This window comes from Grammomys surdaster, unplaced genomic scaffold, assembly GCF_004785775.1.
Source record: "Grammomys surdaster isolate TR1022 unplaced genomic scaffold, NIH_TR_1.0 165, whole genome shotgun sequence".
Lineage (NCBI taxonomy): Eukaryota > Metazoa > Chordata > Mammalia > Rodentia > Muridae > Grammomys > Grammomys surdaster.
This window is the reverse complement of record NW_021604613.1, coordinates 18,320,201-18,346,391: the sequence shown is the minus strand read 5'-3', so window position 1 is coordinate 18,346,391 and position 26,191 is coordinate 18,320,201. Positions and strand designations below refer to the sequence as shown.

Sequence of the window (26,191 nt, the reverse complement as noted above, 5' to 3'; positions counted from 1 at the left end):
AGATGGCTAGGGCTCATTCCACTACCCCATCAGTAAAGATGGCTAGGACTCATTTGCTCCATCACAGACAAAACTGTTGATCCAGATTGACGTTCTGGAGAGTAGAGTTCTACTCTCCACTTGCCCACTCTGTAACATAATCCTTGCCAAGTCAGTTTGCTTCCTGGGTCCTCTTTGCCGTCTTAAATCAGAATATTTTCAAAAGCCAATGAATGGTGGCATAGCTTGTTATTATAAGGCTACTAACATTTTTTTCCTTCTCATCAGTTACTGAACACTTGGCTAATGCCAGGCACCATGTACAGCAGTACTTAGCAAAAGTCCCCAGAGAGGGGCACTCCCCAGGGTGTTTCTCTTTTTGCCCTTATCCTCAGTGTATTAATGGTGTCTCTTTTCTCTGCTCTTTGGTATCCCATGGCTCCAGCAGCTCCAAGGCTCGTCAAGCTCAGAGGCAGGAGACAGCAGTTCTTTTGGGTCTCTTTCCCAGAGGCTCCTAATGGCACTTCAGGCTCAGGCTGGATGGCCGCTCAATCTCAAGGCAATTTCTAGTGAAGGACAATAGAGTATTGCAAGTGTTAAACAGGTTATAACTCTTTTCTTGTGCTAAAGAGGCCACGTCCCTTGAGCATATACCTGATCAAAACTTGGGTTCTCCTGGAGAAGCATTTTGCAGGTTTTGCCTTAGCTGTCTCTTACATTTCTATGATTCTCTAAGTTATACAAAGATGTGGTAATGGAATGTGGATTGTCTTAACATCTAAGTAAGGGAATTTAAGTTTATTTTCTTTAGATCATAGAAACAGAGCAGAAAGCTCACTGTGGCACTTAATGACATAAAAGTTTGTATTTGGGGTTGTTTGCTAGGTTAAAAAGTTAGGTTTGTGATCTTCTAGTCAAAGTTTACCTCAGAAAAGAGACACTGACCAGGACTTGATTGCCTACGGTACTGCTGCTTACCACAAAAATAACAGACCTGGCTCATAGTTTTCTTAGAGCCTATGCAGGTGACCTGTCTTTTCTTCTAGGTTTATGAGGTTTACAAATAAGATTCCTTTTACTCCTTAGGAAGGTTCTCCAGCATAACTGTAAGGAGTATTATTTGATATTCATAGTCATGAAATATTCATTATTTGAAAATCATAATTTGATAAACATAATTTTTTGATGCTGGCACCAAATGATCTTTTCTGATAGAATAAGTTTATTAAGAAAAGTCTGTGGGGACAGCAGCAGGATATCCAAGAGGAAGTGAGGATCCAGTACTGATGGTGCAGCAGAAGCCGGAGGCCTCAAGTCAGACCAGTGACTCACTGAAATGAGCATGTGCAAGCAAAGACATGTGGACAGAAGGGTGTAGTGTGGGGGCACACCACAGCTTCCACAACTTGGTCTTGTGTGTATTCTTATTATTTATTATTTTATTTTATTTTATTTTATTTTGGAGGGGAGGTTGAAAGGGAGGACTGTGGATACAAAGGGATGGGAAGATGAGTAGGATAGGGGTGTATGATGTGAAATTCATAAAGAATTGATAAAAAGTTAAAACATAAAAAGAAACTGATGGAGGCAGTTGAGATGGCTCAGCGGTTAAGAGCACTGATTGCTATTCTGGAGGTCATGAGTTTGAATTCCAGCAACCACATGGTGGCTCACAACCATCTGTAATGAGATCTGATGCCATCTTATAGGGTGTCTGAAGACAGCTACAGTGTACTTACATATAATAAATAAATAATAAAAACCTTTGGGCCAGAGTGAGCGGGTCCAGAGCAAGAGGGAGAAGAGAAGGGGGAAAAAAGAAAGAAACTGAAGGGGAAAAACCCCAGGAAGAGTTTGTGGGGCAGTATGTCTCTGTTATGCTGGGCAGAAGTGTACTGGCACCACAGAGCATGCTTAGCATGGCTCATATGCTTCATGGGGAGCGCAGGATGAGTGTGATCGCCTTAGTTTCCCTTCTCCCCTGTGCTGATGTAAAGAGAGCAAAGCTTTAAATTAGTTCACAGTGATTTCTCTAGCCGCTACCTTGAACACAATTGAAAACTATAACATGAAGCGACTTAGAGAGTTGTCAGCTGTGTTTTGTGAACTAAAATTGCAAAGAAAAGAGTAATGTTACTGATCTAGGATGCCAGAGAAGTCCTCAGTGAGGAAGGAATATTTCACCTGAGATCAAGGGCTCTGGCTTCTGAGATCTAAGCTAAGGTGGTGAGAAACCCCACATAGAGGGGTGGCCAGGGAGCTGACCTGCACAGGAGGGCAGGTGCCTGGGCTACAGAGGATAGTCAGACCAGGTAAATTGACTTAATGTTAAGTATGTTTCAAATATCTCTCTCTCTCTCTCTCTCTCTCTCTCTCTCTCTCTCTCTCTCTCTCTCTCTCTCTCTCTCTTTTTTGGTTTGGTTTTTCGAGACAGGGTTTCTCTGTGTAGCCCTGGCTGTCCTGGAACTCACTCTGTAGACCAGGCTGGCCTTGAACTCTCGAACTTAGAAATCCGCCTGCCTCTGCCTCCCAAGTGCTGGGATTAAAGGCGTGCGCCACCACCGCCCGGCTCAAATCTCTTTCAAGACACTCAAAAATAGCCTGAGTGTTGAGATTAGGATCCTTTGCAGGGAGTCTGGAAGTTGGCAGGAACAGAGGGTAGGGATAGGACAGCTACCTTTCTAATAGCCATTAGTGCCCACGTAAAGGACCACCAATTAGAATAGCACTCTTGGCTTTCATTTGCATGCTCCACCCTGGGAAGGAGGGGTGGCCTCTTGGCAAATTTAAGAGAGGAACTAGGTAAGAGCCTCTCTCACAAGAAGTACTAGTTCTGCTTTCAGTCTGCTCCAGCTCGGTTCCTGCACATCATCTGCCTTTCATGTGAGTCTCAGAAGGGGAGGACTGTGGCTGTTGAGGGCTGCTTGTGATCCTGGGATTGTGTTTGCTATAGACCTAAGTTGCATCCTCCAGCCAGCTAATCATTTTAGATGCTTGTTTCTGATGACCTTGCCAGCCTCAGTTGGTTTGAATCTTTGGTGAGGAAAAAGAATGCAGTTTACTGGGTCTTTTCCTGCTTCATTGGCACACATAATGGATTGATGGGTAAAAAAACCTAGAGAAGCCAGTTGTGCCCAGCACTTCTGGAGGCTATGACAAGAGAAGCAGAGTTTGAGGCTAGCCTGGACTTAATAGCTAGACTCCATCTTAAGGAAGGAAGAAAGAACAGCTGGACTGAGTAGGAGGGGCTGCTAGCCTTTATCATGTAAGGAGATGACTTCAGTCAGACTGACTGTGGCAAGGACAAGGAAGTGGGACATGTGAACAGTAAAGAGGATCAACTTGGGAACAGATGGAGTATAAACCGATAAGGAAAGGCCCACCATTTCCGTGCCACTTCGCCTTCCTGTCTTCTCTCAATAACCAGCTCCACCCTGTCCAACATTGACACTCTTCAAAATGTGACAGAACTTCTCAGATGGAGATCTTTCTTCTCTGAACCCATTAGATGAACTTGTCGAAAGGCTTTGAGCACTTTGGACTAGATAGTGTGGACTCTCAGATCCATTTTCTTTTCTGTGGGCTATCAGCAGATCCTAGCAAAGCTCCCAACAGATCCCAGCAAAGTTGTCTGTTAATACATTGTACAGATATTGATAGAGATAGCCCCTGTTAAATGGGACAAAGACATCAGGATTACTGTCCTTGGAGGAGAGAGTTCTTGGCAGAGACTACAGCAAGGTGGTGTGATAGAAGAGGACTGAGAACGGTTCTCTAATTTGAGTGTAAGGCGTAGTCTCACTACGGAGGTGAAAATGGGGGTGGGGTAGAGCCAGGTGGGTAGTACATAAAGCATTGGAATAGAGGGAGAAATTCCACAAAGTATTGCAACTGCAGAGGCCTTGAGGCTTATAGAAGAGACATGGGGAGGGCTGTGGATTGAGTGTGAGAAAGGATGAGAGACCTTACAGAAGTATCAGGCCAGACAGTCCCCCTCGGAACATGGAGTATCAATGTGGAATTGTGAAAGAAAAAAAAAAAACACCATGAAGTTGCAAGTTCCCATTTTTGTCAGCTGGTGGTGTTACATGCCTTTAATCCCAGAACTTGGGAGGCAGGGGCAGGCAAAACTCTGAGTTCAAGGCTAGCCTGATCTACAGAGTGAGTTCCAGGACACTCTAGGTTACATAGACAAACCCTGTCTCAAAAAAAGAAAAAGAAAAAGTTCTGATTGTTCAGACAGAGATACATCTATAGTTGAAATGATGTCATGCCTTTAATTTACTTTCAGACATTCTAGGAAAATAGTGAAATAAAAATCAACAATTAAAGAGGTAGAGGTGACAAAACAAAACATAGTAGAAACTTGATGGTGTGTGTATGTGTGTGCCTGCATGTGTGTGTGTGCCCATGTGTGTGGTGAATGCATATGTATGTGTGTATGTTTGTGGATAGACTTTTCTGTATGCATATGGAGACCAGAGACCAACAGAGATCACGTGCCTTCCTCTGTTTCTCTCCACCTTGTTTTTTTGAGACAGGCTTCTCACTGAATGTGTAGCTTACTGTTTTGGCTAGATTGGCTAGCCTGCAAGCCCTCAAGACCTTCCTTTCACCAGCCCCTAAATGCAGGGGTTATAGATCTGCACCCCTGCCTGGCTTTTTACTTGAGTGCTTGGGATCCAAACTCAGGCCCTCATTTCGATTTACCTACTGAGCCATCTTCCTACCCAAATGCTTGAATAATCTTCACTTTCTTTATGTCTTTGATGGTGTTTGAAATTTTCCATAATGTAATATTGAAGGTTAAGCTTGGGAGCTTGTAATAGTGTGGCTTTTAGAATGTGTGAATGGGTTTATTCACACATTCTAAAAGCCAGGAATATGGCAAGGGCTTAGAGGAAATATGGAAAGGGCTTAGAGACCCAGAAAGCTATGGGATAGCCAGGAAGGAGGCAGACTGGCTCTTGATGAAGATAGATGTCATGGGAATGGAAACTTTTTGGAGCACTGATGAAGAAATAATGGTAAAGAGGAACTCTGGTGGGCAGGACATCTGGTGGACGGGTCATGCAGAAGTAAGTCAGGTGCTAGCAGGAGAGTTCTCCTTTCCTCTTTAGTTAGCTGCAGTCATGGTTCTGCTACCACTGCTCTGGGGAGGACCAGGAGAAGAGGAAAGAGACCTTCATTAAAGAGGAAGTGAGCCGTGATGTTGGGGAGTGGGGAGTACAGGTGGTGGGTGGGCTTGCTTGCTTCTTAGTTTTGTGAAGAATTTCTGTGGTTGCTTCATTATGAAAGTTGTGAGTTATGGTGATTTTTTTTTAAAGATTATGTTTCTGCATCTTCCCCCCCAACCCCGGAGAAATGATGTAAATCTTATTATTGATTTATCTGAATCACTTACATTCATTAAGATTGAAATTCTCGTGTGAAATTGAGCACTTTAAAAGTATGTGTAAATTAATGATAAGATCTAGGGAACACTTCAACTAGAGCAAAATAATGAATTTACATATATGTGTGTGTATGTGTGTACATGTATATGTATATATGTATACACATGTATGTATGCTCATTTGTCAGTAGCAAAAAGTATTTAAAATAAACCAGATCAAATAGAAGTAATAGTTGCTAGAAATCAGAGAGACATGGTAGTTCTCCAGCCCCCATATAGTTAAAGAAGGTTAATCCTTCAAACACAAAATTTAAGAAAAAATGATATGAACACTGCTGGTCTGAGAAAGGACTAGCCCCCTGAGGAGCTCCCTGCCTTTCCTGCCTTCCTGGCTTGTGTATTAGTTGTTTGGAGACAGGATTTTCCATGGCATCCTAGGCTGGCCTCAGACACACAGGCTCAAGTCTGGAGGAGAACAAAGATACAAGTTCCTGTTGGGTGGGGAAGCAGTGTTGGAGCACACTTTAGGTTTAGTACCCTGGAGATTTCCTAGTGGAAGTTCTTGTCCCTTCCATCTGACCTGTCATCTATATCTGAGCATATACCTCAGAAAGGAGTGAGCATGGGTCTGCTGTGCTGCTAGGCCGAAGTACAATTAGAGTCCAGCTTGGAAGTCCCAGCAGCTGCAGTAAAAGGCTCTCAGGAAAGTAAGACAGGGAGGTGGTAATTTCTGTCTAAAAGCAGGAGAGGTGGTTTCTGCTTCACTCAAGGACTGACAGCTGAGCTGCCAGGTCACAGGAGGGCTGAGCGGGGCACAAGCCGAAATCTGACTGAGAAGGCAGCCTGATGGAAAGGAGAGGGCAAAGGGGGCAGCAGCGCCACTCAGCCCTGCCTGCCTCCTGCGTTGTCAGCAGACAAGATGCCTGAGAGTAGGCAGCCATTATCTCTTCTACAAAGGGACTAGTGTGTGTTGTGAGAAATTAATGACGTTTTAGTTTTTGCAGAAATAGTAATGAATTAACGTCAGGACCAGAGACATAAAGCAGCTGAAACAGGCCTTTCTTCACCTCTTGTGTCTCCTTTCCTCTGGTGGTTTAGTATTTTAAGATGAGAGCTAGCTAGTCCATCTGTCCGTCTGTCCATCCACCTATCCTTCCTTCCCTCCCTCCCTCCCTCCCTCCCTTCCTCCCTTCCTCTCTCCCTCCCTCCCTTCCTTTCTTTTCCCCTTTGCAAGTGTGATCTATCTTCAGGGAATGACTCAGTTTGTGGCTGTCTGTAGAATATATCAGCAGAGAGATTAAGAAATAGCTTAGACATTAAAATTTCTACCAGGTCACTTTTTAAAAACCATTCTCTCCCATGGATATTCTTTCATGGCAGACCAAGGTCTCAGGAGTCCAGGCATGGCAGCATGTAAACTGGGGCAGAAGGATCTTAGTTTGAGGCTAGCCTTGGCTACAAAAAGAGAACCTGTCTCAAGAACTAAACTCCCAGGAGGTCTCTGAACTAACAGTCTCTTTTATTAAAGTTCTACATGGCATTCAGTGAGGGTTGTCAGCAGGTAAAGATACTGTGACTGGATAAATTTGCAAGTGAGCGGAAGGGAGAGAAGAGGATGGGAAGGGAATTACGCTCCTCATGGGCTAGATGCTGTGCTAGGAGCTTTGTTTCTAATTTAACAAGTACTCCTCCTTCTTGTTTTTCATTTTTTATTTATTTAAGACAATACTTGTAGTATAGGCCAGTATGGTTCTCAGTGTGTAGCAGGTTGTCCTTGGCCTCATGAGCTCTGTGATCCTCCTGCCTTCATTTTCCCAGTGCTGACATTACAAGTATATTCCTGTACCTACCTAACAATATTGTACTTACTAAGGACCTGTTTTTGTAGTGATAAGGTGTTGTCCTGTGTGCTGTACTATAGAAAGGAACAGAGATCTTACTCCATTAGTGAAGACAGACTTGAAAAAATAAACGCTAAAATATCGTTTGTTTGGACATTAAATAGCTTATGATAATATAATCTGATAAAAGCCTGTGATAGAGGAATAATATTGTAGGGCTGCCTGATGCTGACCAGGGCCATGTGTCTCCCGATGAGATGAAGGAAGGTAAGAGAGGTCAGGAGGAAAGTTAAGTGTGTAGTCACTTACTGAAGCAGTGCGATAGAACCTCTTAAGCCAAGGGCACAGCATAAGCACAGTAGACTCAGAGAGAAAACTGCCACCTGAGGAGGGACCTTGAATTCGACGTAGCAGAGCCAAGGGTACAGATGGTGCTGGATAGAAGGGTCCAGTGCTGTCCTGAGGGCTGATGGGCTTGCTTGAGGAACGCAGCACAAGTCACACTGTTTCTGTTCTCCCCTTCTGGTACCAGCCTAAGAAAAGACAGGAGTATAAGCAGGGAATAGCTCTGTGCAGGAATGCACCCTTGTATTTTGTATCTTTATAGAATTTACCTGGCAGTGTGACCAATGGACAGGGCATACGTGCTCTGTTCACAGCGTTCTCAGCATTTCTGTTTGGCACCCAGACCTCAGGGTCACATTGGCATTGTATACTCTGTATGTATTCTGTATGCACTTGTTCATTACCTTGAGGTAAAACATTTCCCAGATACCTCTTGCCAGTTAGGTGCAGCCCTGGAATGTCTCTATTTTGTTTCATCTGAACCAGAAAGATGTCACCCCCTCATGATTGGTTTCATGTGCCTGCCTTCCTGTAATTAATTATTACTTTGAATTTTCTTTTCTTCTTTCTAGAACACAAGCAAACATTCCCAAACATACTGAAGAAGGGTTATCTGGAGATCAGGAAGAACCATGACAGTTACTGGCAAAGCTGTTATGCAGAACTCTCACCCTACAACTTAAACTTCTACAGCCTTGATAGCAGCGGGAATCAAAGCTTGTATGCCACGTACCAGCTTTCCCACTTCCAGAGCATATCTGTTTTAGGCAATCTTGAGGCCAGGATGGTAGATACTGTTCTCTATGACAATTCTCAGCTGCAGCTAAAGGCAGAGTCCCCGTGGGAGGCATTGGACTGGGGGCAGAAGCTCTGGGAAGTTGTGCATGCTGCTGTGCCCAATTACATGGGACGGCAAGATGAGATGGCAAACTCTCTAGGACTTGGTCATCATGTTGACTGTGCACAGAACCACTGTTTACAGAAGAAATCCAGTGGGTTGCTGGCCTCTCCTGTCTTGGATAGCCCCAAACAGTACCAAAACATCCTCAAATCAGGGACACTCTACAGACTGACTGTCCAAAACAATTGGAAGGCCTTTACATTTGTGCTGAGCAAGGCCTATCTTATGGCTTTCCACCCCGGCAAGGTAGATGAAGATCCCCTATTGAGTTACAATGTGGATGTGTGTCTGGCTGTGCAGATAGACAACCTGGATGGTTGTGACTCTTGCTTTCAAGTCATTTTTCCCCAGGATGTCCTCCGCCTCCGGGCTGAGACCCGACAGAGGGCTCAGGAATGGATGGAGGCTCTGAAGACAGCAGCCAACGCTGCAAGGAGTTCCGAACAAAACCTGCAGGTCACACTAAGGAACAAACCCAAGGATCAGCTAGGTGGCCATGAGCTGCGGAAGAGCAAACGCCAGTCTGTGACCACCAGCTTCCTGAGCATCCTGACTACACTGTCTTTGGAGCGAGGACTCACTGCTCAGAGTTTCAAATGTGCAGGTATGGAGTGTGCATTCAGGCTGATGCTGATGCTGATGCTGGAGCTTCCCCAAGCCCTACAATGGCAATTCACCTCAATCCTTCTCATACAACAGTATAGATGTTTGTGTTAAGATTGTCTGTTTATAAAAAGTATCTCTCTTCTAAGAAGAGTACTTCATTAAATATATATATATGTATATGTGTATGTATGTATATTCTGAATTCCATGTCAGCTAGGGCTATGAAGTAAGACCGCGTCTCAAAAAAAAAAAAAATCTAAGTAGCACAGAAGGCTAAGTCAGGTTGAAAGCTAGTATGGGCTATGTATCAAGTATCAGGTCTGTCAGGGATACTGTGTTACAATGTGAGACCTTATTTCAAAAATAACCCAAACCAAACAGAACAAAATCTATCCATCCTAGTACCCATTGGTAATGTAAGTAGAAGCAGCCATTCTGTACCTCAGTGAATCAAAATGACTTGGCCAAAGCCTGACCAGAATGGAATTTAGGCTTCCTGAGTCAGCCATGATTCCATCTCCTCTGCCTTCTTGAATAAAGATCTCTGTGACTGTGTGTGTCACAGATTGTTTCATGACAGAACATTGCATCCCAGCTAACTACTGACATTCCTTAGGCAAGGAAAATGTTCCTAGCTAGCAGCTGAAATTGATCATGATCTTGTCAAATCTTCTTGCAGTAGAGTCTATAGGAAGTCAGCATTGAGGACAGCACAGAGGTGGCCAAAAGGAGGGCGAACAGCAGATGACTGCTGAGATAGGAGGGGAAGCCCAGTGTCCCTGGAACCACTGTGTGAGGTTATCACAGAGTGGCTCTCAAGCTCAGTGCTCTGCCACAGTCTGAACCCTTGTTACTCCTCTTTATCCCCATTCTCCTCGACTCCCACAAACACTGAAATAGGAAGAGAAAGGGAAGGAAAGACTTCTCCCCCAAACCAGATTTGTCCAGCTACTAAGCTAAAGTTACCTCCTTCCCTCTAAACCCCCAATTTGTGATAACTTACTACAGAGACAGACTTAACTGGAAGTCTGATTGAGAAGTTTTCAATTCAGGCGTTTTAGACTTATAAGTATGCTGTTTAAAGTGGACAAGAACCAGGAGCTCATCACCAGCCAAGAGCAGGTTTTATACTCTGTTCTTGCCCTGCATTGAAAAAAGCAAATGGTGGTGGTCTCAGAGTGAAAACCCACACTTTAAATTCAGTGGAGTCACAATGACCACCTTTCTATTGGAAAATAATGGACTTTAAGGAGGGTCTCAGTGACTGTGCATAGGAACTTTGCAGTGGGATTGGCAAAAAGAGAAACTCTATGCCAGAAATACCAGCACTAGCATATGTGGCTGTACCCACCTGTAGTTCTAAGACTTGGAAGACTTTGAGGCAGGAGGATTGCCAGTTTGAGGACAGTCTGGGATAGATCATGAAAACCTGTCTCAGAAAACAAATAAAAACACATTGAGAGAAACACTGAGCCAGTATAGAAGCGACAGGAGGTAGTGTGTGTGTGTGTGTGTGTGTGTGTGTGTGTGTGACAGAGTAGACCTTGTGCTGAATCAGTTAGCTACCTTTGGAAGTGGTTTTGATAAGAAAATACTACTTTTAGTAGTTTTGGTTTGTTTAATTTGTCTTGCTTTTTTTTTAAATTTAGAAATTGTTAGCTTTTCAGTGTCTCTTTGGTGCATATATTATTATATTTCAGAATTCAAGCATTCAGCAATACTATACTAATTGCTTACAAGATAGGCATCCTGAATTCATAATATACTTGTGTGACATTAGATTGCTGACAGAGTCTGTGAATTTCAAGGTGGTTGCTGGAGCACCTGCCCTAGGAGACTAAGTAGGAAGAGAATGGAGAAAGCCCCCCCCCCCGGGGGGGTGTCTGTGAAGGCTGCCGTTCAGTTAGCACTTCTCACCTGTCTCGAAGTCTGCTCCTAAAGGAGTATGCATTGCCCATGTGTTGCATTTCATTGAGAAAAGGGAATGTTGGAGAGCAAGCCCAGTGTCTCAAGCTTGGAGAGATTAGAAATGGAAAGGCAAAGCGAGGAGGCAAAGCGCAGAGAAGGAAGTGAAGTAAAAGAGGGGAAGTATTACATAACGGGCAAGAGCAGAACTTTCTGGCAGCATCTGTCACCCAGTTCCCTGTGACAGGATGCCTCCTGTGGCTGTCTAAATTCAGAGTTTGATAAATCTGGATTGTTGGAGGATAGCTGAGTAGGGGAGCACGGGAAGCCCAGGCACAGGGTAACAAGTGTAATATGGGTTGCCCTGCTCAGCTGTTACTTCATGCTTTGGTTTGGCACTGCAGTGGGATGCAGGTGCATTTGTAATTTAGGGTGGAGAGACTGCTAACTTACACATGTAATGTACGATGTAGTGCATTCCGGAGTAAAACCAGTTCTGCTTCATCGTCCCTTTTCCATTAGAGAGGATGGTGTTGACTCGATTTACAACATGTGTGGTTTGCAGGCCTTTTCATTTCCAATACTAAACCGGGAAGACTGGTTTCCTGCCTCAGGTTGGGAATTATTCTTTGTGTCCTGTAGGGGGCATAGTCTCAAAAGAAAAAGAAAAGAAAAAAAAAAAAACCTTGTTATACAAACCTGAATATTTTTTAAATTAGTCGGAGGCTGTCTGTCATATCAGAGGTGTCTGTCACAGCAGATGGCCCTTTTAAGGATCCATGTTTTCACAGCATTGGTAATTTAAATCACTTGCTTTGCTTTTTGTAATTGTGTCCTCCTGATGACACAGACTGCATGGAAAAGCAGCTAGAGCCTAGCATGTTTGCCTTCCAGGCTGTCAATCAGTTCAGCACATTGGACTTCATGCATTTTTTGAGAAGCAAATTCACAGACTTTCATGGCTTTAGTGTATCTCTTTAGACTGTTAACTTTTAAATGTTTGCTTGGTCCCTCTCCCGGAAAATATTTTGGATGAATAAGTGTTAAGTGGAAGACTGCACTGAGTAGGTTCTTTCTTCTGTTGTCATTTGGTTACTATTCAGAGGCGCTGCAAATATTGGCTTTTACATATAGAACATAAGGACGGTTGGCCCTATTTCACTAAATTCTTTCTCTAAGTGAAGACTTCTTAGGTCTCTTAAGTTTTAAACAGTTCCTACAGAGAAAATGGAACATGGCCATTCCAGGATGCCTGAGGTTACGGTTTTGAAGCTCTATGCTGAGCCATAACTGCATATTTCTTGGCTCATGCTTAGACTTAGGATAGTTGTGTGTGATAGCTGCATGGCTTCCTCTCCAGCTCCGTGGCTGCTTAGGAATCTTTTGCTACAGAAACCTAACCATGTTCATGCCTGTCTCTGGGGACCCCTGAGCTTGCCAGTCCCACTTCCTGACATCTGAGAACCCATTCCTGTACTTTTTTGACTATTTTCTGTTTGCCCAGTACTTGGATGTGCCTGAGGTCAGAGCTTTAGAAATGTGGATGTAGCCCCTTTCCTCATTAGACTGTAGGAGCTAGGAAAGCCAAATTGCATTTATTAAATAGTTACATTGGTAACTGCCAAATGGTAGCCACAGCCAGATTCACAGACGTGACAGCCACATTCCAGATTCCAGAGCCTTCAGAGGTAGGTAGTGCCATGTACGACTGTAGGAGATAATTTCTGGACTATAAAAAAAGGCACTCGATACAACTGAACTTCATGTTTGACCATGAGCCCACAGAAAGTTCTTGAGCAGAGCAGTACATGCTGGACAAGGCGTTGCAGAACTGTTATTTGGGGATGCTTTAATATAGCCTCTGTCGAAAGCTTCTACAATAGAAAATGATGTGTGCTTCTTTAGTGAAACCAGGGGCTGGAATTCAGAATTGTATTTGACAATGAGGAATCTGTGACGTTAAAATATTAATGCTTAAAAGGTGATTGTGCCATTTATTAAAATATTTATGAAGTGCATAGCCATAAGTGGTTCTAAATTTGGCTATTCAAATAACTGCCGTATAAATTAAGACTAAAAGACAACATGCTTGTTTTCTTTAGGAATTTGACATGTGCACCTACTCAGCAGATACATGATTTTCTTGTTAAGGCACACAGTAATTTCCCAGCAATTAAGAAACCTAGCAATTGAGTACAATAGTTTGAAGAGCCTGTGACTCTATGGACAGGGATACAATACTCACCTTCAGAATTGTTCCTTGTGTGACTGTTCTGTAACTTGGGTGTGATTTGGATGGCCCACTCAGGGCAGTGCTCAGGAGTGGAACTGGAGTTGAGTGTGGGAAGGGAAGAAGAGTGGGCCTAGGGATTCCACCTGTGCTTTCCTCTGCTGTTTTTATGGTTTTGTTCCCTGGCTGCTGTTTAACCTCTGGGACTGTTGTTGGTGATTGTGCATCTCTGGCATCAAGAGCTGTTACTTTCCTTTTTCTTCCCCTCCAGCCCTTGGGAGGGGGAAAACTCAAAGGGGGGAAAAGTTTTGCTGTGAATTCTTCAGCCATTTAGTGCAAATTCCTGTAATTACCGGCATTGTGTCTCCTCTGAATGGCACATAATACAGCAGAAGCCATTCCTAATTGAGACCTTACAGGAGGTACAAATCCCCTCTTTGTTCAGCCTGACAAATTAGTGCCAGAAAGTGGCAGGGTCCGAATGGGAATCAAAGGCAAGAAGCACAAAGATGGGACTTAAGGCTACAGTAATAACCCTCTCTTGTCCTGAAGGAAAAAAGTAATGACCAATGAAAATGAAGGCTTTCCCCCCCGCCCCCGTGTGTGTGTGTGTGTGTGTGTGTGTGTGTGTGTGTGTGTGTGTGTGGTTGTTGTTGTTGTTGTTAGAAATTCCCTTGACATGACGGCACCTCGGGGCTGCTCTATTTATTTAGTAAAAGTGATTAAATAGTAATACAACAGGGCAGCCATTGTTTCCCTGTGTACTCCCATCCCACCGACCCCTGTTGCCTTGGCTAATTGATTGACAATGAACCTCTGAAAAAGAAGTCTGTTGTTAGGACCTGGGATGTGGAGCATCCCTGCACCCTGCTGTGTGCATGCTCGGTTGGTTCATTTTTGTGTGAACTGTACTCCAGTTTTCCTTTGCCTCACCTTACTGCTTCTTTCTCCCTTTGCTGTCTTTCTGTCTTGGTTACTTCTCTGCTCCCCTTTTTCTTTCACACACAGACATAGACAAGCAGATAGCAGAGAGTTAGAATTTTAGTACAGGCTTTGGAGAGATTTATCTTTGGGGTCAGCTCTCCATCCCTGCTGGGGTAAGACAGAGAACAGTAGACCTAAAGGTTAGGAAAGGGATTGTGGGTGCTTTCTGGCAGTTTGAACGTGTGGGAATAGTTGTCTGGAAGTAGTGTTTGCTCTAAGATTTTTTTCCCCTGAAATTCCTTGCTCAATTCCTTGAAGGGGGAAAAAAAAGTTCTTACACCAATAGCATTTACATGTTGGGGGAGGGGGAGTTTGGAACTAGAAACAAACCCCTTTTTTCAGTGGCTGTCTGTTCCTGAGAAACCAGACTTGATTACTTGAAGATCAGATCTGGCTGTTTGTTGGTGTAACTCAGGACCTTAAGGATGCTGGAATCTGTGGGAAGATGACCAAAGGCCTTTAGGCAGATAATTAATGCCCCCCCTCCCCGTTATATATGCTCAACTAGCTAAGCTGAAGATAAATCCCTAATTTAACTCTGTTACAGCTGCAAAAACAAATCATTTTAAGCCCTCAGGAAAGCAAAATATGTTAAATAAACAATATCGACCTTGCTAATACCACATGGCATTTCAAGTGATAAATGAGGGCATATTTCTGGCAACTGCCTGTTTTATGACATCGTTTAGACATAAAGAATACCTTCACCCTAGCAATACAAGCATCCCGATAGAAAGTATAGAAGGTTAATTATTCATTCGGTAGCTACCAGTTTGGAAGTAAGCAGCAGTTTTTTCTGCCTTGGACCTCGTTGGTTACTTATTGGCCTTGAAGTAAATCCTGCAAAGTGGTAATTGTTGAGAAAGAGACATTGAATCTGGCAGCTGATTGTGTGTGTGAATCTACTTAAAGGAACATCTCTTGGTTCCCCATGTAAAGAGAAGCAGTTATGTATTTTATTCTTATGGAAAAAAAAGTATAAATGTGTTAGGGAAGATTTGTTTTCACTGTGTGCGGGAAAAACTAGGGGGTAATTTGGTGTACCAAAGTGGCAGGTCTTCTAAGAAAATGAACTTGGAAACAAAAAGGAAGAGATTTTTTTGTTTGTATTTGCTATCCTTTTATTTACCATTGCTTCAGATTTGTCTCCCTTTTGGTAGGAATGATAATAAAGCAAAGATTTATTTAATTAGTGTATGGGAAGGTAGAGAGTTAGAGGAAGAAAAACAAGGAAGAAAAATGCAAATATACCCTCCAAGGCATAGAATCGGCTTGAATAAATAAAAAGCACTCAATCTGATGTTGCATTGTCATGTCGTCCAAATTATCTCCTTACTGTGTTGTGTTGTGGTTTCTTATTCAAAGGAGAGATCACTAGAGTTTTGTGAGTGTGCATATGCATGCCCGTGTGTGCACTAAATGGCTACATTTTATTTCTCTAACTTTGAATATGAACACAAATGTTGCTTGTAGTAAGAAAATCTTCAAGTAGAATTTTAATTTTAATGTTCATGTCAACAAGTATTTAGAAGGGAGAAACCATATTTATTTATTAAATTTATTAAAAATTTATTAAAACCTTACATGTATCACACGTACTCTCCCAGGATCAACGGGAGAGTGCATGCTGTGCCCTCCAAAGTTGTGCAGAAAGCCTTTTCCCTCAAATGGTGTGTTAAGGTGTTGGAGGGGATGATCTAGAGAATGAGTGTGAGTGGCCACTGACTTGAGGCCCTGTGAGAGAATCCCCATTGTGATTTGAAAGCTAAAGAGTTAAAGTGGCCTTTCATTTTGACTTCCAGTTTAGACTTTGTTTTTAACCTCCAGGAAAGTCTCCTTGGCTTTTATTGTATCTAGTATGGTGATATTATATAGTCATTATGCAGTAGGTACCATGTGAGGCACAAGAGAAGATAGAGGTGTGCCCTAGAATGCTCAGGATTTGTTTGGTTGTTGGTTGAGGATGCACAAAGGGAAATGAGGCTTCTACATAACGAAATTAAGGTCGCTGTGCAGTGCCTGGTGTTTAGACAGATATCCAGCATCTAGCCTAATCCCCAATACTGTGAAACTTGGTCTATCAGAGGCCACAGTTATATTGTTATGTGAATGACTGGCAGTTTTACCCAAGCATTGCTGACTGATAGGTCCATGTCCATCTAAAATGTTGTCTGGGAAGATTCAGATTCTTATGGACAAACACGAGTCCTGCCTGGGTTTCCAGTTCTTCTACTTGTGAGTTCTGTCCCCCTAGATTCATTTCTCTCTGCTTTCATTTTTCTCATCTTAAATGTGAGAACATAATCCCATCCACCTTATTACTTTGAGTGCAAATAATTTGAATTTAAGGAAGGGCTGAGGACAGGGCCTGGCACCTTGTAAGGCTAGCTTTTATTAATAATTGCCTACATATGACAGTTGCCCCAATAGAAATAACATAAATGTGCATACCACAGTTACAGCTACTACAAAACCGAGTTGGGCCACTAAGATGTAAAATGACAGAACTGAGCAAGTCAAGATAGAGAAGTGGCTGAAGACAAATGAGAAGAGACTTAGAGTGATGAGTACCCAGTCTTGTACTCATATTCAGAAAATTGACTGCAGAGATGGAAGACAGAGGAAATTGGACCAGCAGTAGTCCATGTAGGCATACAGATGAGCCAACTAGAAACCAGCATTGGATCTGCTTTAGCTCCATCAAAAACATTTACAAAACAGGCCCCCAAAGAAATGCTATCTAGCTGGTGGGACAGCTCGGCTGGTAAAGCCACCTGCTGCAGTGCATCTCCACATGAGTTAAGTTAGATCTCATGACTCACAGGTAAAAGGAGTGAAAAGACTTCTGACTTCCACATGTGCATTGTAGCTCCAACAACCCCCCACATGAGTCGATACATATATCTTAAAAAAAAGATATCCTTACTGTCCCCTGTCCTGGCCAGACCACATCTGGAGTTTTCAGTTACGGATGTTACTCTTTAAGAGTAAACACCCACGTCTGTTGATATAGAAGACGGTGAAGATACTAAAATCAGTGTACACATGGGACTAGAAGAGGGAGGCCAGAATGTTAGTGTTGCATATTTGAAAGCTGCCACTTACGAAATAGGCTCACTTAGTGTAATTCCATTTGACCAATGTAACAGAACTACCACAAGTGGGTTGGACTTCCTGTGGCCAAGGGAGAAAATGAGCAGAGGCCTGTCTAGTGAGATTAGAAAACCTCGAATTTCAGATGTCAGGATACTTAGATTGAAGGCTGGAGAGATGGCTCAGAGGTTAAGAGGACTGGCTGCTTTTCTAGAAGTCCTGGGTTCAATACCTAGCACCCACATAACAGCTCACATGATCTATAACTATAGTTCCAGGGGTCTAGTACCCTCATAGGGATGCTCTGGACACCAGGCATACAAGTGGTACACAGACATATATGCGCCAAAACATCCTACACATAAAACAAAGTTAAAATGAAAGCATTGTTTAAAAAGATACTTAGATTGTGTGTTTGTCTCTCTGCAAGACAGATGTATTAATTCAAACCTTCTGCAAGTGTATATTGACCCCCTATTAAGTTCTGAGTACCATGCTTGGTATACAGAAAACAAGCCAGCTTTAGTTAGTGTAAGTAATTATAACACAATTAAATTGAGATCTTTAGTTTTTTCTGCCCCCCTCCAATGTTTTGTTCTATGCAGTCTTTTTATCTCTCATCTTGTTATTTTTTTAATGTCTCTGGTTTAGACATAAATGAGATTTATGTCTTTCATTTAAATATCATTCAATAAAACCTTTTTCCTTTGGTAAAGAGAACTTATGCCAGTAGGAATATCAATTGGAAAAGACGGATGATGGGAATCCTTTTCCTGGCTCTGATGTCTGTCATTGTATAAATTACTCGACTTTCCATCTTTTTTAGAGTCTAAGTTTTTAGGTCTAGGAAAAAAAATCTTATGGGTAGCTAGAATATGAACACACACTGAAATAGTAACATGAGTCTATGAAGAACAATGTTATATAATTTGTATTTGAAACTATTTCATATCCTGAAATTCAAGGAGATTTGATCACTTTATGTAAGTAGGCCGTTTGATTTTATAGGATATAAATTTGCCTTTTTGATTTATTCCTAGTATTTTCATCACAGAAGTCACATGTATCTCTTTGATATGTTTCAGAAGAAAAAGATCATTTTGAATTTCAGAAGACAGGGATCTTTTGATAGACCTTCCTGAACTTCATAGGCATCACTGTGCTTTTTTTTTTAAGCTGTTCATTTCTCTGAGTCTTTGTTGCTATACTTTGGTCTGGAAAGTTCTTGTCCCTTTTTGTAGCTTCCTTTTTGGCTAACATTGTTCTCATCACGTGTTCATTCCTGCTTAAACTTCTGAAGAAAGTGTTACTGGACGATTGGACTCCACATTGAGTTAAAAGTTTCTATTTACTGACCTTTCCCTGGGAGAGAAATTGGTCTAGGTGTGGTTTTAGGATAGACTGCGTAGGTTGAGACCTTTCTTAATTCCTACCTAGGATCTTTAAATGTCTAAGCTTCTCATGGACCCCTAAGAGTAAGAATTCTTACTTAAGAGGCTTCCCAAAATCTGTCTAAGGCAGAAGCATAATTGTAAAAAATTTGCCTTTCTTATTTTTGAGACTTAAAATCTTTCTGTGTTGTTCAGGCTATACTTGAACTTGTGATCTTCCTTCCTTGAGCCTCCCAGGTACCTAAGGATTCCCCCTAAACTTTACATTTTTAATGTATCTGTAGATAAGGTAATATAATAGAGCAATACCAATTTATTTCTTGAGTTAATTTCTTAAAAACTAATGATTTAATTTTTTTGGAAACATGGTCGATATACAATCCCAGAAACTGAACTGTGGGGGTAACTTAAAAGTTAAATTTATAGTAAGAAATATGACTTTATGCCCATATGTCTTTCCACATTGATAAATGCTAACACTGAAAATGTTTTAATGAAATCAAATCAGTAAAAACCCAAAGAACAGCAAGCTTCTTCTCTTGTTTTGGATGGAGACTAGAGCATGCTAACAAAGCAGTGAGCCCTAAGATCAAGGGTGGAGGCTGCTGGGGTTATGGCTGTGGATATAATTCTGTATTGTATATACTCTGTTGAACCTCCCTGTGTATCTTAAATGCTCTCTTTCCCGAGTCTTTCTTGACCATCTCTACCTCTGCTCCTTCCTTTTTCTCATGTCCTAGGTAGAATTGAACATTATTCTTGCAAGCCTTCCTTGTCTACCCATGTAGACCTGTTAGGGCCTGTGACTTGGTATCCCACTTATTACAGGGAAGACCTTAGCACCCTAAGATGCCTATCGAAGATCTGTCAAGGATGCCTTAGTGCCCACATTAGAATTATGTATGTAATGTGAGATGGACTGTCTGGACCCATCCTATGACCTATTGAAGTCAGAACCCCAAGGCTTTATTGTGGTATTTCCAAATTAACTAAATGTATACAGACTTGGAGAAAGTACTAATCTAGCTATAAAATGGCTAGATTAGTACTGTTGTTGTTCATTTGGTTTTTCGAGAAAGGGTTTCTCTGTGTAACAGCCCTGGCTATCCTGAAACTTGCCCTGTAGACCAGGCTGGCCTCTGCCTCCCATGAGCTGGGATCAAAGGTGTGTACCACCACCCTTTGGTAATAGAATGTTCTTAATAGGTAAATCAAACCATCCTTTAGTTTTTCCTAGGTTATATGAGCATATTTCTTTAGAGTGTTTCCTCTATATATGTTAAGCATTTCAACCATGAAGGTATTGATTTTCTGAAAAATCTCCAGGTTTCCATGTTACCTTTATACTGTGGAAGCATTCATGATATCCAACAGGTTCTAGGCTGTGATGAATTTAAAGAAAGTACGGGGATAGTTCTAACTCTTTACCTGCATTCTGGCTTTGTTTTGTCTGACAAGCATAGTTAGTATTTTGAATTTTGAGACAGCCTTTTTTTCCCTTAAATGATTTATTGGCCTCTACCTCCAGTATCTTTCATTCAGATAGCCACATGAGCTCACAAAATAACCTTGCAGCCTAACTTTCCCATGTGATGTGTCAATTGCCACGAGTGTGAGCGTATTAAAGTTTGAATCGGCCCTATTTACAGGTGGTCTGATTTACAACTTTTAGTTGCTTCCCACTAGTTTGGCTTGAATTTCAGCATCCCTATTGCATCTTGGCCTGCCCACGGGGTTTCAGGCCCTTTGCCTAAGTTCTAGCACTGGATTCATTCTTTTCCTCAAAAATTGTATCCTCTCCCAAGCTTTCAAATGACCAGTTGATTCTCTCTGAAACAGTGCTGCTCCCAGTGCTACCCTAACTCATATTTCAGGTCAGTGCTTCAATGCCCCTTCCTCAAGAGTGCTTTTTCCAACCCCCTCAAATTGCTTAGGACTTATTAAATCCTCTCTCTATAGTGCCCCTTGCTCAACTGCTATTCACAATTGAGATTGTAAGATTTTTTTTGTGAGTAATTGTTTACTTAATGTATGTTTCCTGTATGTGGCTGCAGATACTGCCCTGGCGATTGCCGTATTCATCATGATCATTGCCATCTACCTAACTCTGCATCTAGTACAGCATAGATACGCACTGAATGATTGTGGTGACCTGTCTGGACCTTCCTTCAGCACTCCTACATGGGCTTTGCTGCTCTCCCATCTTTTCTAGGGATCTCAGACAGGAGTCATCCGCCTAACAAATTGACACGTTCATCACTAAATCATCTAAGTTGTTTAAAATTATTATTAGATGATGAGTGTAAACCCACTCATGTCAAACTTGTTATGATGCTGCATCTTGCAGCTTCTAGGCACTTCTAGGTTTTCAATACGTGACCTCAGAGCTTTGCTGTGCTAGTATGAGGGATAAGCACGCAACATTTTCAAATGTGCTTAAGCTGTCTCAGTGGACTAGGGGTTCTCAAACTTGGGTTGCCCCCTTCCAGGAACTGCATTATCAGAAACTTACTTGACACATCTGTACATATTTTGTTTTAACTCAGTTATTCACTGCAGTTCAAATATGACAGTCAGTCCTCCATAAGACTATTCCATTTCACATGCCAGTTACAGTTGTCCAGGACCACTGGGCCACATTCACTCTGACTGGCTATAAATGCTCAGGGGTTCATGTGATAATTTGCTAAAACAACCAACAGAACTCAGAAAAGAGCTACACTTACAATTAACCGTTTTATTATAAAGCATATGAATCAGGAACAACCAAATGGATAGACTGTCTGTTCTTGGAGAATCAGAGTGCATCACCATCTCATCACATGATCTGTTCAAAAGGAGGAAGCTCCCCAAAACTTTATACCCATGCTGTTTGTACAGCAATTCCTGACGCAGGTAAAATAGGTTGATTCATCAGCCACATGACTGAACTCAATTTTCAGCCACTCTTTCTTCCTGGGGGTCAGGCTGACTAGAAGGCCCTACTCTGTTCATGTGGTGGTTCTTTCTGGTGACCAGTTCTCTTCTTGAAGCTATTGAGTGGCTTCATTACTATAAATTCAGGTGTGATTTAATGGACTCATGAATAACAAAGACATTTGTATCATTTAGGGAAACTTCCAAGAATTATAGAAGCTCCCTGCCAGAATTCAGGGATGAAAACCACACATGGTATTCTATAGCAGCACAGGGTAGTATATAACCATTCCAAATCCAAAATGGCACCTGGCTGGAAGGAGGATACATGATGTATGTCATTTCCCCTCTGGAAAACAAGTAGCCCTAAGCATTTACCTGTTCCATTGTTTTAAACAGCCAGCTTTTAACACTGACTGAAGCTATCTTGGGGAGGAGATTTTGAGTGGGATTTTCCTGAGTGCTTCTGGGACCAAAATGCTTCAGAGGCAGGCTAGAACCTACCAGCTTTATTCTGTCGGCCTCCTGTAACCCTCCAGAGCACCAGCTGCTCTAATGCAGATACCTCTTTCAAGTTTCACCTTCAAATGGTGTGTTTATCTTTTTTTTTAAATAATGGAATGCTTCATGAATTTGTGTGTCATCCTTGCACAGGGGCCATGCTAATCTTGTTCCAATTTTAGTATATGTGCTGCCGAAGGGAGCACATGTTTATCTTTTAATGTATACAAAATAACAAGCTAAATTACTTTTCTCTATGCCTTTTAACTGAAAAGAAAGTCTAATTTGCTGTGTGTATACCATAGGAACTAGGGTTCTAAGATTTTAGATGTGGACTCAAAGCTATTTCTAACAAGACTAGAAATCACATACACCAAAGTTTATGTCTTCTTCATTTAATTCATATGGGGTTGAACCAGAAGCCTTGCTGAAAGTTACTATCCTTTCAAATCACCAGGCCTGTGCCTCTGACTTAGAGGATTGGACTTATCTTGACAGTCTTGATCTCTTTCTCTTATTTCATCAGTAAAGATGTCCTTATATCCTTCTAAAGCCCCAGACTCTTAGAGACCACACAGAATAATAGACACACCTGATGTGTGGCTGGGGGGCATCCAGACTCAGTGGGTAAGTAATAAATTAGGAGCACAGAAGCATGGTCTCCTACTGGTAGCCTGCCACTGAATTACATCCTCAAGCCAGCCTTTCCAGTCTTGTGAGTCAGATCATCAACATTTTGTCCTGGGGGAAGCTTTTGCTACTTTGTCTGTATACAGTTCATATATGATGAAATTCTAGGCAAACCAAAGTCACGTATCTTAACTCAGCAATACTGTACACCACTGTATTTTTGCCTAGAAAATATGAGGTTCCTTAGTGATGCCTTTCTTAGATAAAGAGAAGTCTGTGGCCTAACAATGGATGGGCCACCTTTGGGAAAATGTTTCTCATCCATTGTTAGGATGTGGAATTTTAGCTTTAATAAAAGGTGCCAGATAATGCCAAAGGTTTCCTGGCATCTCCTGAAGCTTAGTCCTACCAGTAATCATACCAGCACATGCTAATTGCTTTTCTCTTTCCTTCCCTACCTTGAGTGGATGCTCTCTGTCCGAGCCATGAACCTTAAGGAGTTTTACAGGGATAGTAAGCAATGTCTCTCCCTTTTCTTTTCAGATATCATAAAGAAGAGATCAAAATTGTATTGTCTAGAGATCACATTTATTATTCTGTAATTAACCACGAAATTAGATTCATTTATGCATCTGGCCACAGCTAGAATACCTCCTCTTACTGCAATAGGCAGAATACCAGCTCTCTGAGGTCAAGCTGAACATGCTAGGATTCTTCTTTTAAACTCACTTGTTAGGGAGATACCTCAGATGGATGACATTTACCACACAAGTCTAGTGACCTGAGTTTGATCCCCAGAACCCATGTAAAGGCAGAAGGAAAGAACCGGTTCCCTAAAGTTATCCTTTAACTTCTACAACTGCACAGTTGTATATGTATATGCAAATCTATCACACAATAATATGTAAATATTTAGGAACTAATCAGTTGGATACTTCATTTCTCCATCTGTGAAGAGTTCTGATTAGGGGCTGAGAGAGAATTAGGGATTATTATACTAAGACGTTCCTTTCAAATGGCAAAGTGGGGACCAGAAAATAGGAATTTTCTACTCATATAGGCAGTTTTTAATTTTCCCTACCCTGTCTAAATAAAAGGATTAAATAGCCTGCCTTTAATACCAAACATTTAGTTAAAAGATTAGTTTTGAAAATGGCCACAGATGTATTTTAAGAGAACAACAACAACAACAACAACAACAACAACAAAAAACCCCTGGAAGTCGTAAAACAAAGGAATAAAGGAAAGAAGCAAGACAGTCTCCAAAACTCATAAGGCATATGGAATTTGTTGCTGGATAAAAATGAGATCCAAGCATGGATTGATAGGAACCTGATGAAAGTCATCTTTTTCCATTTTGAGACTGTCCCTAGTACTCTTTGGGTCCACTCTCATGACTTTAATTTTATCAAATTGTTGTCATTACTGAAATAGCTCAAGTAGGCATTACTCTGAGAGATGCTATCAGGGAAGAAGAAGGAAGATTGTGTTTTAAAGATACTGTAAAGTTCAAAGAGATGAGACCTCATTCAGTATGAGGGAAGAGAAGCAGTGTTAAGAACAGGGAGAGACGTAAGGGGAAGTCAGAAGGGGAGCAGTACAACACTACATGTGATTAAGTCACAGGCTGAATGGGGCTAATGCAAGTAGAGACTTCTAAATCCAAGCTGGAAGAAAAGATAAGGTCCAGAGACAGAGTAGAAACAGCTTATTTCTCAGATAAACCAAAAGGAGAATATCAACTTTCAAGCTGCTAAAAGGTTGTTGACCTTTGAGACCAATCATAATAGAGATGTGACTAGGAAATCACACAGAGAGAGCTAGTGATGATTTAACAGAACATTAAATGCCAGGGGAAAGCACTGTAGAAAGAACATAATTGGAGCATACATTGGATTCTTGGCAAGATAAAGTGTTTGGAGCAGGGCTGGGACTAAGGTAAGGTGAGCCAGATTTTTGTTTTAACATGGGATCTTCTAGAAGACCCAAGTGATTAAGATAAAGAATACTTTAATATAATATCTTCAACATGAAAATAATGCCAACGATCCTGAAATTTAGAGGCAGGGTCAGCATTACTATTTCTTCTTTTCTCAGGCTAAGCTCATTTCAGAGGAACATTGCAGTAAGGCAGCTTATTTAATACACCTCTTTCTTCCGCTCTCAATGTCTAACTAGCCCAGCCTAGTCTTTGCCTTTTACATACTGAGGCTGACCTATTCTGGATGGCAGGACTTCAGGCCCTGTGTTACAATATTGCCAATGGAAGAGCTAAGCTGTGCTCAAGGAACAGTAACCCCTGTGGCCAGTGGTCTTCAAATAGGAGTCCTTAGTGGACAAGTGAGTCACCAAAAGGACTAATTTGTGAAGAAAAAATCCCCAGAGTTACAAGCAGGTTGTCTAAAAGACAAGGGTGCAACATGGACAAGACCTCTTTGCTATGACACTTCTTTTACCAAGCAGCATGAATAATTTTCCTTAGGTAAGAAAGTAAAGCTTGTAGAAGGGCTTTCTTCATTTCCTGGTGGAAGTTTTAGCCACTGCTGGCACAGGAAGTGACTAAGTTGGATGAATATAGAGATCTCTGATTTTATTCTCCTGTTTTCACTGGTGCAGGTTTTAGCAATGAAATATCTGTCATTTGAGCCCAGGTGATGTTGTGCTGTGGGGGCCTGGCCTGTGCAACATCACTTTCTCGCCAAACTACCTGCTCCTCTGATTCCCTCTGATTCTGTAGCAGTCGGGGGCTCAGAACACCATGGTCATTTCGACAGACCCTTACCAATACCTTCACCCTCCTCTATCTGTTCCCAAGCCAAGACCCAGTCAAGTTGAAAGTGGTATAAGGATCCACCTGGTTCTCTCCCCATCCACTCTTGTCTTAGCCATGAGTCCTCTAAAGCTCAGACTGCCACCCTTCTCAAGACAGCCCTAGATCCTCTGCCATTAGATCACCTTGCCCCGAGCGCGGCCTCTTGTGTTTTAGCTTTACCATTCCAAGCTCTTTGCTAAGCACCTCCTCTTACAATGTCACTCAGATGACTGGAACACATGGTTTCCAAGCATGCTGGAGTTTCTGACTTGAGTCTTTACTGACATGACTTTTTCTAAAAACTTTCCCCCTCAAAATTCAACAACCAGAAGTAATTGGGAAAGTCAAGTCACTGACTTTAAGAGGAAAACAAGAATGGAAGAATTATTACATTTGGACTGGTTTAAATACACTAGAAGATGAATTGTAACCTTTCATTATGAAACCTATCTTACACTAATACACACCCTGCCATTGAAATGTCTCGTAGGAAAAATGAAAAGGAACTTTACCACTCAAATCATGTTTTCTGGATATGTAGGTCTCTCATAGGTCATTCTATTTACAACTCAAGGCAGATACTTAGTAGATGAAAAGCAGTCAGACTCCCTAGAACAGCACACATTATTTGCTTACTTGCCTTAGCAAAAATCAAGATTTAT

The 26,191-nt window shown here is 41.8% G+C and overlaps 1 protein-coding gene and 1 pseudogene across 2 annotated transcripts in view; one reads left to right on the top strand and one right to left on the bottom strand.

Moving 5' to 3' along the window:
- Plekhm3 (pleckstrin homology domain containing M3) overlaps positions 1-26,191 on the top strand; it is a 143,180-nt gene that overhangs the window by 7,303 nt on the left and 109,686 nt on the right. For both annotated transcript variants that reach the window (XR_003711224.1, XM_028765811.1), the window contains exon 2: positions 8,133-9,065. Coding sequence is in view for 1 of the 2 variants with exons in the window: in XM_028765811.1 (XP_028621644.1) it covers positions 8,133-9,065 (933 nt within the window). In the remaining variant the exon portion in view is untranslated. The remainder of the gene's footprint in view (positions 1-8,132; positions 9,066-26,191) is intronic.
- LOC114619909 lies at positions 22,196-22,293 on the bottom strand (annotated as a pseudogene).